The 9096-nt window shown below is 50.8% G+C and overlaps 1 protein-coding gene across 3 annotated transcripts; it reads right to left on the reverse strand.

Annotated features, from left to right (window-relative positions):
- Positions 1 to 6638: 6638 nt before the first annotated feature.
- LOC310899838 (uncharacterized protein) lies at positions 6639 to 8288 on the reverse strand. 3 transcript variants are annotated; one of them, XM_083836778.1, is made up of 3 exons: positions 8132 to 8288; positions 7921 to 7972; positions 6639 to 7718 (listed from the first exon to the last, which is right to left on the reverse strand). In XM_083836778.1, the coding sequence occupies exons 1-3, from the start codon at positions 8282 to 8284 to the stop codon at positions 6883 to 6885; spliced, it is 1041 nt and encodes a 346-aa protein (XP_083692904.1). In that variant the 5' UTR covers positions 8285 to 8288; the 3' UTR covers positions 6639 to 6882. The 3 variants fall into 3 exon arrangements, with proteins under 3 accessions (XP_083692904.1, XP_083692903.1, XP_083692902.1); XM_083836777.1 differs by having other exon boundaries at positions 7921 to 7975; XM_083836776.1 differs by having other exon boundaries at positions 7921 to 8288.
- Between the last annotated feature and the right edge of the window lie 808 nt (positions 8289 to 9096).

The following is a 9096-nucleotide window of genomic DNA, read 5'->3' on the forward strand; positions in this document are numbered from 1 at the left end:
ACATACAGACAGCACAATCATGCCAAACCTCATTCCCCCAGGAATACAACAGATTTCAGGTAGAACAGAAAGCAAGTGGCTGGAAATATCAAAAGGCTTCTTTTTTTTTTTAAAATATATATATATTTATGTTTGCTTGCCTGTTTGCTTTATCATTTACATTCTTTTTTGACTTGATGTGGCATTGCCTCTTAGTAGAAGCTGCCAGTAAAACATCCAAGAGACTGGAGACCTGGTCTATATAATGTCATAAAAATAAGCCTTTAAAAAGCCTTACACCTCATTGCATAGATATCAGTGTAGTCTTTTCAGACTGGGTGTCCAGGAACAAAAGGCAGGGTACTAAACTCTTTCAGGTATATATCATTAAACTTGAAGGAAAAATGAATTAAAAGAAAAAAACCTTCAAATCCAACTCTATTCTACTCTGAAGAAACTATCATCAAGTGAGCTGTTAGTCATTACTTTGTCCCAGTCTGGAAGAATAATTGTGGAGTTGCTGAGGGTGCAGAAAATACAAAACCAGACTAAGCCAGAAGGACTGGCAGTTGGCTGCTGATAGCTAGGTGCACGCTTGGTCATTTCTATGGGCTTCCTTTACAGGAGGGATGTGGGCTGTACCTGGAAAAGAGAACCACCCCCATGATATATTTTGTAATTTGTTACTAGTACTCCATACCAGGCTGTCTAGCATTTAGTACTTATGTATCACATAGCATAATGCTTGAAAACATGTTTGTGGTTTGCATTACCACTGAATATCACTTTCAGGTGATGGACTTCTCAGTTTTGAGATCAGGTTTGGTGTTCCGAAGATTCTCCATTACCACAGCAAGCACTGTACAAGTGCTTAAAATAAGTTCAGGAATCTAGATGAAAGAAGAGAAAAAGAAAGGCTTAACTACAGCAGCACTTTGCAGACCTGCTTGCTAAAGCAAGCACAAGCTTTAGCACATGCTGGCAGTGCTGCACACTGATCCAGCAAATTCAGCAGGGTGGAGAGACGAGAAAACTTTCTAAGAAGCTTTGGGAAACTAACAATGAAGCCCCTAGAGACAGGAGAGTATATTCCACACAGCAGAGAAAACCACTGGGGTCTTCCACAAATGTAGCATTCATGGTGAGAGTATAATATAGTATATATTATATATATATACTATATATATATGTATATATATAGTATATACAGAGAGTATATAGCAGGGTGAGTGCACAGTAAATTTTCTTGGCCATTACTACATATCTAAACACAAAGAACATCTGATTTGTGATGTTTTTTACACCAGGAAGGTGCCTTTCTTAAGATATTTTAAGGTTTTTCCACGATGAAAATGATTAAATATCTCTTCCTGGATCTTATAATAACCAAAGGCACAGCCTTTAGTTCACCAGTCCCATGACCTTAAAGTCTTAGTGATCTTTTGCGTATCTCAATTTCTCTGTCTGTGAAACTGCGCTACAATGTTTGTCTCTTTTTGGAGACTTACTGTCTTAAAAGTGTAAGCACTTGGAGATTTTTCAGGCAAGCTTGAAGTATGAAATTTTAATAAAACAAAATAAACCAAATCCTCAGCTTCCTTTTGTCAGCATGTCAAGTTTAAGCATCAGAAGCATTTTGCCACACTTAACATAACGACGTGTATATTAATTTATCCAGTGGGCTAGCTCGTGTTCTCACTGAGGAATACATAAATCCTCGGCTATTATTTAGAACCTTTCATCCACAGATGTCAAAACACATCGCAAGTTCTGTAGTACCTCTTGTCAGCGCAAAGCTTTCATTAACGTCAGGGGAAGGAGGATTAAGCCCAATATGTTTCCTGGAAATAAATATTTATTAAGAAATTACCTTGTTTGTTCCACCTCGCTGTCTTTCAATTGCGAGTGTCATCGCAGCGCTCGCTGTCCCCCAGGGGCAGTGACTCATGGCTGCTTTGAAGGAGGCGCTGGCAGGCCAGCAGTCACCTCCGTCAGGGGACAGCTCACCGTGGCAGTGACCTGCCGCATTACGCTGCCCGTCCCCACCGAGCGCAGCGTTCGGAGCAAGCAAAAGCCCAGACGAGAATTAATCGCACAATTGCATTAGTGCCCTCTGAACCAGCACACTCAGCTAGTCCTCCAGTGAACCCTGCTGTACTGAGAAGACCTCCGGATGGGTTGTGCTGAACCAGAAGCATTGGTGCTGCCCGCAGAACGTGCCCGGCTCCCTCCCACGCAGACGCCTGTTAGTGTAAGATCACCGCAAAGCCCTGGCTGTGATGGCAGCGTCTGTGAATGCTTGGCCATGAAGCAGTGTGTGTTACCTACGGCTTCTTTTAGATCATATTTGATAGCCACAAGGGCAGCCCGGTGTCTGGGCTGCAATGCCAGGTGGCACGCTGAGCAGCTAACCCAATCCTCTTCTCTTGAGCATCGCTGCTCTACTGTCACTCTGTGCTGCTTCTTCTGCCCAGAGGTGAAAATGCACCTCCTCGCCTCATGTAGCACTGAGGATTATCCTCTTGACCTCTCAGTGTCAGGGTGAGGGCAGCTGGCACTCAGGCACGCTGTCGGGAAACTCCATCTAACATTTTTGCTGCCAGATGATCCATCTGGGGGCAGGGCCAATGTGGATGGGCTCTGCTGAGGTACACCGGGGCCATGACCGACCTCCACGTAGGGTTTCTGTCCGACAGCAGGCTGGGGAGGGCAGCTCTGAAACAGAAATGTTGACAGTAGCTGTCAGAAATCATGTCTCCACCCCTGAATGCAGGCGTTTCTCTGTAACGTGAGACCGGTGCCTGTATAAGGCTGGTGTTCATAGCTCAGTTCCCACTCCAGACTTAAACATCTGAGCCTTATCTTTCAAATAATGCACAGGCACTAGTGCATCCGTCATTACAGTCTCTTGAAAAAGTGGATGCTCTCTCCCCATTCCTTCCTCAGCAACAGCATTACTGCTTTGAAATGAAATTACATTGAAATTTTACCCTGAATTCAGGACAGTGGTTATCTGTGCTATGCCCAAATACACTTATTTGGTGCATGGAGGATTAACGGGAAGAGATTTGGATTTCTAACCTAAGTGTAGATGTGCAGGAAGTGTGGAGATGTCCTGCCAAACAACAAGGAAAGTATTTGAGGCACAGCGTGAACTTAGGGACTTGCAACTTTTTGAATGTGTAGGACATAGGCAATGGTTCCGGGGCTGTGCTCTTGAACCTAAATGCTGCCTTCATTCCTTCATGGATCCGGGCCTCGGGCAGTAGCTCAGTAGAGAAGTTCAGCTCAGGTGTGAAACATTGGGCTGCTTCTCTGGGCCAGACCAAAGCTGCTCTGTAGGCTTATTGGATGGATCAAGGAACCTGATTAACAATCACATGAAAGGAAGGACCTTCTCCTCCATCCTCCAGTGACTGGGATGTCTGGTGTCAGCCCCAGAGGAGTGAGATTTCAGTAAATTCTTAAACTTTCTTTGCACTGCTGATGTGGGAGATGCAGTGCACAAGTAGATCCCGTATCAGTCCGTTTATGCAAATGCTTTAAATCCCCATTTCAGTGCGGTTTCAGCTTAAATCAATATTGATCTAAGAAAGGTGGCTTATCTCAGCAGCACTTTAATAGATAAATTAACAACTAGGGTAAGCAGACGTAACTCCAGGGGGACCGACACCATTGATTGTACCCCTGATAGTCAGTGTGGCCTCTGAAAGATTTTAAAGCAATCAGTGTAACCGGACCCCTGGAGCGTGCCAGCTCTTATTAACCTTGATAAGCAGGCGGGCGGGCAGGCAGAACTAAGAGGCCCTCATGATTCAACGTGGCAGAGGCTGACCTCTGTGTTTGCCTCCTGTGCAAGCTCAAGCAGAACAAATTAATGCTTAAACACTGCCATCTCCACCGGAGACATGGAAATCCAAACACAGCCAAGTCCATCTGAGCTATTCTGAATCCCAGCCTGGGAACATAGCTGCTGATAAAATCACACAGCCCACTTGAACCAGAATCCCTGGATCCGTATGAAACTTGAGGTCAGTGAAAAATGATTGATTCCACTGGGAAAGCCTGAACGGATCTGGAAGTGATGGGAATTTCTTATGCTGACACAGAGCAGCGGGTGGGAGAAGCTACTGCTTGTCCCCAGGCCAGTGTGGGGGCTTGGACGGGACAGCACCTGCGAGACAGAGAAGACCCCCAAGGAGGGCAAAACCAAGTCCAAATCAAGTCCTGCCACCCTGCCGCCTTCCCCCTCCCCGTGCACATCTCCCCTCTCTGCCCACCCTTCTCCAAGGCCAGGGGAGAGAGCAGCAGCAGGATGAGGAGCGTTTTGGCAGCCCCAGCTCCCTCCTAGCAGCTCCTCGCCTCCCTCCCTTGCAGGAGGTCAGGGGGCCGTGAGCCAGGCACCAGCACCGCCACTGCAAGACACCCGGAGGAGTCTCATGAAATGGCGGGCGTCCGGGAACGAGCACTCAAGGCATTTAAGGAGCATGAATTATTTAGGAGGTCCGGTTAAACATGCCGCTCCCCCCAACTGCTGCAGTGCCTGATGCCTTAGACTTTGGGGCTGGGACTGGGTTATGCAGAAGGGGAAATAATCAGCGAGCAGCAGCAGCAGCGAGCAGACAGGAGTCCTGCAGGTCCTGGCAGTGGTCCAGAAAGAAGTGAAGTAAAATAAGATAAAAAGTGACTCCCCAATTCAGTCCTTGGCTTGCCCTAAAATAAACTGTTCTCTGAGGTTCCTAATTATGCGTATGCAAAGCCACCCCCCAACAGAAAAAATAGGCACGTATTTGTCTTTCCCGAATTCTCTGCAGTGCTTTTAACAGCTAAAAGCTGTTGTATATTTTCACATATATATTTTCGTAGTCTTTCCTTTGTGAACAGTAAGTCCCTCTCTAAAAATATATATAAGCATGGAACAGGCAGCACGTCTTAGAAAAGGGTTTTTATTTTCTATTATTGACATGCTTTTGCATTGTATTTCATGTTAGTATCATCCTAAATTCGGTCTTGTATGAAACTGTGACATTTCGTATGTACCTCTAGGGCGTGCCTGCTTATTTTATGTCAACATATTGTATTTTAGTTTTTAATGTTAAGCTAGGAGCTAAGGTTTGCTTTGATCAACTGAATTTTCTGACTGAGCACATTAGTGCTCCAGATTGACCTGAAGATTAAGAAAAAATATGTAATTGTAATTATTTCTGGAACTGTGAAACTTCTTTGCTGTTTGCATATTTTTTTTATACTGAAATGCATAAAAATGTGTTATTTTCTAATGAAGCCTTTTTATTTATTTATTTATTTTATTAAATTAACTTAAATATCCAGAATGTGAGAGATCTGATCTTTGGATATGATCAGAGGGAGACACAATCTTGTTCCTCCTAAATCAAGAACATATTTAATGGCATTTATACAATGGTGATGCAAGGATTCCACACTCGTATTTGGTAATACAAGATGCTGTACACATAACAAGGTAGAATCAGTCCCTGGAGAGAAAAGGGTTTTTAAAAAGAGGGCTTATAAGAAACAAGAGGGACAGGGAATTATTTTACAAACCCTGACCTTACCACGTCTGCCATGCCCCACTTTTTGCATCACTAGCACATGACTGTGACTCCCTACCAGCTCAGGTTTTGTGGGGAATAACACCTGTACTGGGAGTCTCTGCAAATGGAGGAATATGTGTAGGAAACATACACAGTCACAGCTAAAAACTGGGACAAGCTGGATAATGTATTCACCATCTGTGATACGAATAGAAAAGGCTGAAGACCACACCTAAATTTTCTGCCTGAAAATGACTGTGGGCGAGCATTTGGCTCACATTTAAATGCAATAGCATGATTTTTCTTTCTCCTCCTCCTCAGGTAGAAGCTATCAGCCTGTGCCTGCTGGTTATCATTTGCCCTGCCCACACGTGTCAAGCATTGACCTGCATTTTATCATGCTGTCCTTCACTGTTCATCACGAGCTCGCATCTCAGCTCCCATCCTCACAGGCAGCCAGGGAAGGCGGTGCTGGTGGGCTGGAGATGGGCAGACCCCGGGCTCTGTGTCCTGGTGGGGACCAGCAGTGCATGAAGCAAGGAGCACTGCTCTCATTGCAGCCCACTCACTACAGCCACAGACAAAAACACAGTGAGATCTTCCCAAAACAAATCCAGACTTGAAGGGAAGAGGACCTTATGTTTACAAAGCAGCCACAAACTTAGGGGTGATGGTGGCTCCTATAAACGAATGGTAGGCAAGAGCATCTCTGAGTACTCTCATGCATTCCTGCCATCTGTAGCACTGCCAGCAAGGTTGGAGAAGTCTCCTACTCTTGTAGAGAGCTTGGGAAGAGGGGTTTATCCTGGGACTCTCCAGGCAACCAGACTGGTAATCACAGAATCACAGAATTGTAGGGGTTGGAAGGGACCTGCAGAGATAAACGGGTCCAACCCATTAGGTCCAATGCCTAATAAAGCACCTTCATATAATCACTTTGTGGATTATGTGTTTTCATGAATGCCAACACCATGAGCCCTGCGTAGGGGCTGCTCTCTGGAAGTCCCACTCTGCTGAGGTGGGCGGCATGGTTAGAGGTACCATGTTCCTCATCCCGCAGCCCTGGTTCGTTGGCGCCATGGGGAGCCTCAGAGCCCTCCCAGACATCTGTGCTCATATCAGTGCAGCCCAGAACAGGTGGAGATTTAATAGGAATGGGTTTAATGGATTAAATGGGTTAAAACAGGGGTAGGAAGAGGTAGTGACGGGGAGGCTTCCACGTTCCCTCGCAGCTTCTGTCCCTCGCAGCACAGGCAGCAGGGGATGTTTTCCATGGGACACCCGCTTTCCTGGTGCCCAGCCCTGGATCTTGAGGGTGGCGCTGAACGTGGAGCCCTGCGCGCTGCTGTTAGGGGACTGATGGCAGTGCCTGGGGTCCTCCCAGCGACCCTGCAGGCAAGCCCCATTGGTGGCACAGCTTCTTCTCACGGATGTGCATCTCCAGGAACTCCCGCACGTCCTCCGGCAGGAACAGGGCCTCCGCTGAGCAGAAGTAGGAGGGGGCAGGACGGGAGTGCAGCGGCGCGGGAGCTGTGCGGCGTGCCATCCTGTATGTGTACCTCCTGTGGGACTGCTGCACCGTGGTGGGGAGGGCTCCCAGCTTCATCTCTATGGACTTCCTCAGGGTGTGCATCCGCAGCAGCTTCCAGAAGCCCAGTCCTTGCTCCAGCCTTTTCATGGGACGAGGATCCACACCAGCGGGCAGGTTGCCGTCCTTGTCAGCTGCGTCAGAGCCTGTGGTGAGAGGCAAGCCAGCCTCGTGGTGCCTGGGAGCCATCTTGGCAAGCTCCTCGGCCTGTCTGAGAGGCCCAGCATCGCAGGGAAGTGTGGTTGCCCCATAGATTTTCAGTGTTGTCTGGGGCATCGCTGCACGCTGGGGAGAGGGTCTCCTCCGCTTCCTGTTCCGCAGCACTGGCTGCCACCAGGATCTGACGGATGTTAGCTTGGCCGGGTGGAATGATCTGGCCGGGGCCCTGTGCTGGCTGGAGTCGCTGGCGTCCGAAGAGGAAGAGGAGCGTGGATAGCAGGAGGCTCTGGCCTGCCTGGCAAGGAGCCGCTGCTGCCTCTCCCTGACAGCCTGGCTGCAGCGTTCACAGTCGAGGTCGTAACACAGAAGCTGGCCTAAGGGTCTGCTGCCGATCCAGATCGGGCTGCTCCCGCAGCCGTGAGCGCGCGCCTCAGCATCTGCAAGAGATGGGGGACACGGAGCGCCGTGAGCAAGTGTCTGCTGGGACGGGCCCTGCGCCTGGCCCAGGTGGCCGGCTGGCCTCTGAAGGTGGGGCCCGGCTGCCCGCGGCTTGGATGTGGCCCAGCCCTGGGCGGCAGCGGGGCCCTAGGGGACCCCGGCGCCTGCAGGAGCCAGCGCCAGGGCCGAGGAGAGCTCTACCTGTTTCATGAACCTTGCTGCGCCTTCCCCTGCCTCGGCTCCCGTCACAGACCTGCTGGCAGAGAGCAGAACCCCAGTGAGCCTGGCCCCAGCTGAGCCCCCCGAGAGGCCTCGTGTCCCATCCCCCGGTGCAGTGGGACCCCCCCGAATCCCCAGCCCCCCTGCCCTGCCAGGCTTCCTGAGAAAGGCTGGCCTGGAGCCTCCCTCCTACCTGGTGGCGTTTGCCTGAAGTGCTGCGGCAGCAGCGCAGGGTGGCCCAGGCCACCAGGAGCAGGACGAGGCCGGGGCCGAGGCAGAGGCAGCCGTGAAGTGCCAGCCCCAGGGTATCCAGCATGCTGGGACCAGAGACAAGTGTCTGTGCCATCCTCTGGAGACGCTGCTCCGTGCGACACAGGCCTCGGTGGCTGCTGCCACCGGGGGATAAGGGCAGGAGTGAGACTGTGAGGTCACCGCCAGCTCTGTGACACCGCTGAGCGCATCAGAGAGCCCAGGCGGAGGGCGCAGACGCAGGACCAGAGAGGGGCACCCAGCAGGGCCAGGGGCTGGGGGCTCTGCAGGGAGCCCCTGGGCAGGAGGCTGGGGTAGGCCAGGCCCTGCTGGCTGGGGAGGGCCGTTCGTAGCTGTCAGGAGAGGGCGGTAAGACCGAGGAAGCAGTGCGTTTCACCGGCCTGAAGGTTCCAGGAGCCTCAGGGCAGTAGTTTCAAACACTTCCTCAAACTGAAGCAGCTCTCTGCCTGGCAATACCTACTTGACTTGCCGAGGCGACCGGCTCCGGGGCAGACGCGTGCTGCAGCGGAGCGCGGGATCGGGACAGCCAGGGCTATTTTTCGGGCATCGAGCCTACGTGAGGGAGCCGCCAGGCACCGGCAGCCCTCGTGAGGGAGGCTGACGAGGCGTAGGCGGAGCCAGTAGCGTCAGCGACAGCTCCTCCCCCCGGCCGTTCAAAGGCAGCCCTCAGGGAGCGCGAGCGACCAGGAGCGCAGCGACCAGGGCCGGCAAACAGGGAGTGACACGGGGGGAGTGACGCGGCAGTTAGCGAGGCAGTGAGTGCAGGCAGGGCGGGCAGGAAGGGCGGACGCTCACACCCGCCCATAGGGACAACTCCTCTAACGGCACTCTCCCGTCAGCTGGGCTGCGATGGTCTCCACCAGGCACGGTGCTTTCTCTAGGAAGTCA

The sequence above is a fragment of the Anser anser genome (assembly GCF_964211835.1).
Source record: "Anser anser genome assembly, chromosome: 5".
NCBI classification, from domain to species: Eukaryota; Metazoa; Chordata; class Aves; order Anseriformes; family Anatidae; genus Anser; species Anser anser.

Bases quoted from the DNA above. Each gene is read 5' to 3' on its own strand.
- LOC310899838 (XM_083836776.1), bottom strand. From the start codon at position 8,284: ATGGCACAGACACTTGTCTCTGGTCCCAGCATGCTGGATACCCTGGGG. The intron at 7,719-7,920 runs GTAGAGCTCTCC...CATCTCTTGCAG, and splicing joins CAGCAAGGTTCATGAAACAG to ATGCTGAGGCGCGCGCTCAC.